This window comes from Callorhinchus milii, unplaced genomic scaffold, assembly GCF_018977255.1.
Source record: "Callorhinchus milii isolate IMCB2004 unplaced genomic scaffold, IMCB_Cmil_1.0 Scaffold2, whole genome shotgun sequence".
NCBI classification, from domain to species: Eukaryota; Metazoa; Chordata; class Chondrichthyes; order Chimaeriformes; family Callorhinchidae; genus Callorhinchus; species Callorhinchus milii.
In genome coordinates, this window is record NW_024704743.1 from 76,382,351 (window position 1) to 76,384,823 (window position 2,473).

The 2,473-nt window shown below is 43.3% G+C and overlaps 1 gene segment (V, D, J or C); it reads right to left on the reverse strand.

Annotated features, from left to right (window-relative positions):
• Window positions 1-1,589: 1,589 nt before the first annotated feature.
• Window positions 1,590-2,132, reverse strand: LOC121852917. The segment is given in 2 exon segments: window positions 1,590-1,975; window positions 2,075-2,132. Coding segments are annotated over 2 exon segments (444 nt in total).
• Between the last annotated feature and the right edge of the window lie 341 nt (window positions 2,133-2,473).

Genomic DNA, 2,473 nt, shown 5'->3' on the forward strand with positions numbered 1-2,473 from the left:
CATGCCAACCACCCTCTGTGTAAAGGGAATAATGTTGTGATGTTTAAAGCGTTACTTGAGTTACTTTACGTCTATATACACGACCACAAGGTGGCAGCACACCCAACACAGTAAGCGGATTGTGCTCCTTCAGACCAGATATCCACTATCTCTATATTAGTGAAATGAAAGTAAATTGTAGGACTCAGAGTAATCACATGTTGGCTTATGAGTTATTTTGTATTGTTGATCTGCTGAGGAGCGGCGAATTCTGCGCTATGCGGTGATAGTCATGATTCAAGGATTCAGAATCAACATTCAACATTGGCACATCCGAAACCAGGCCTCAGTGAATGGGAGATGGATTCCATGCAGCAATTTGGTGAACGTATTTCTAGGTGGCAGCTGCATGTCTAATACAAGTTAAAACTCATCAGATTGAGAGTTCCATATATGTAGCCTCTTACACACGGAAAGCTCTCCGAATGGAATAACAACTCTCTCCCTGGAAGGTCCCACTCTATTTTGTAATTCCAGAGAGTATTGGCCACAGTTTAATGAGCCAAAGCTTAATTATCTGTTGGGACATTGCTGCAGTTTAACTGGCTAAAACCGTGTAACTTGCCGTTTAAAGCACCTCCCAGCAAGCTTGCCCAATGAGGACCATCCTATTAGTCAGCGCTTTAGTTTGCAGAGTAAATAGGTGCTGAGTGGGAACCGTCCTTATTCCCAGTGAACCACTTCACACATTCAAGTTGTGCCGAAGTGTTGGCTGGCTGAGCGGTTATAGGCAGTGCCCGAGAACACTGTGATCTGCCCGGCTAAGGAAACTAGAGTCTTCTTCAGCTGAAACTCCCATTAGATCTGTTGATATCCATCCCCCATTGGGCACAAAGAACCTCCTCCCAAAGAACACTCCTCTGGTTGGTATTTCAGCAGTTCCATAAACACGTTAGCTGTATCCAAGGACTGGAGAACAACACATTTGATGTTCAAAAATGGAGTGAGGCGTGTGCTTGACACATGTTACACATTCAATATGTAACTATCAGCCTGGTTCATTTGTTAGCACTCTTGCCTCTGAATAAGAAGGTTGTGGGTTGAAGTGCCATATCACGATAGTCTGTGCTGACTAATTCGGTGCTGAATTGTTGGAGGTGCCGTCCTTCAGATGAACCATTATCCCAAGATCCAGTTTGCTGTGTCCAGGTGGACAAGAAAGATCATAAGGCACTATTCAAAAAAACTGAAAGGAGTTTATCCCGGTGGACTGGACTTTGTTTGGATTTAATCTTAAATATATTATATGCAGCCAATTGAAATTCAATCGTGTTGTTTCAAAGCTGGAATTATCCTATTTTGGAAACGATTACGTTTTTCATGTTTTTAACTGAATTTTATTTATTTACACGCCCACCATGTGATTATTGTTGTGCAATCTACCAAAGGTGCAAAATGTCTGAGTGACTAAAATAAGGTCCCCCTTGATCGCATTCCCTCCTACTTAATACAATGAGCGCAAAGCCCGTTGTATAGTTCTCAGTTTCTGGACCACAACTGTCAGGATTGACCAGACTGTGATCTCTCTGCTGCAGTTAACATTTTCTCCCTCAATACACTGAGACCCAACTGCAGCCGTGTTGGCTTCCGAGTGAAAGGCAAGTTTTTGTACGATCTCTTGTGTGTCTGCAGCTGCTGTGTGAATCCCAGACACCACAATAATAAATGCCACTGTCATCCGAGGTGGGTCTTATGATTATGAGAGTGCACGAGTCCCCACTTTTATCAGCAGAAAAACGCGAAAAATCAGGCGATATATCTGTCTTATCTTCTGAGTGGTAATAGAGGATCCATTGCAGTCCCTTCCCGGGAGTTTCACGGTACCAGTGAACGTAGTCATTGCCAATATTATTCTTTGTACAGGTAATCCTCGCTACCTTTCCTAATTTGACGATCATGGATCTGGGCTGTGACAAGGTAAAGCCATCACAGCCAACTGGAAAGACAAAAACAATCATTAGGTTATTTTACTCTCTTTCTCTCTCTCGCTCTCTGATAATCTGATGGTTACTGAATGGCATTCAGATAAACTTACGCGACAGCAAGACGGTCAGTACACAGACACAGCCTGTCCTCAGCATGTTTGATACCATGTGTGGCCCAGGAACAGCTTCAAGCCAATTTGACCATCTCAGTTGGCTCGTCTTCCTGTGGGAAAGATCCAAACCCGTTTGCACCAATTAGAGCCGTTTTGCGGTTGTTTCCTCCTCCCCTCAGAGCGTAATACTCGAAGCTTTACTTTGTCGCTTTGCCATTTATTCATTATTCTAATAACTTGGATCATTTGATAGAACTTTACTCCCACAGGATTTGAGCTCCTAATCTTGTTTTGCAATGGGGGAACAGAGCACGGTCAGAGGTACTGTCTTTGGGGGTGAGATGTTCAATCGATGTCCCATTGCCTCATTCAGGTTGCCACTAGAAATATTATGAC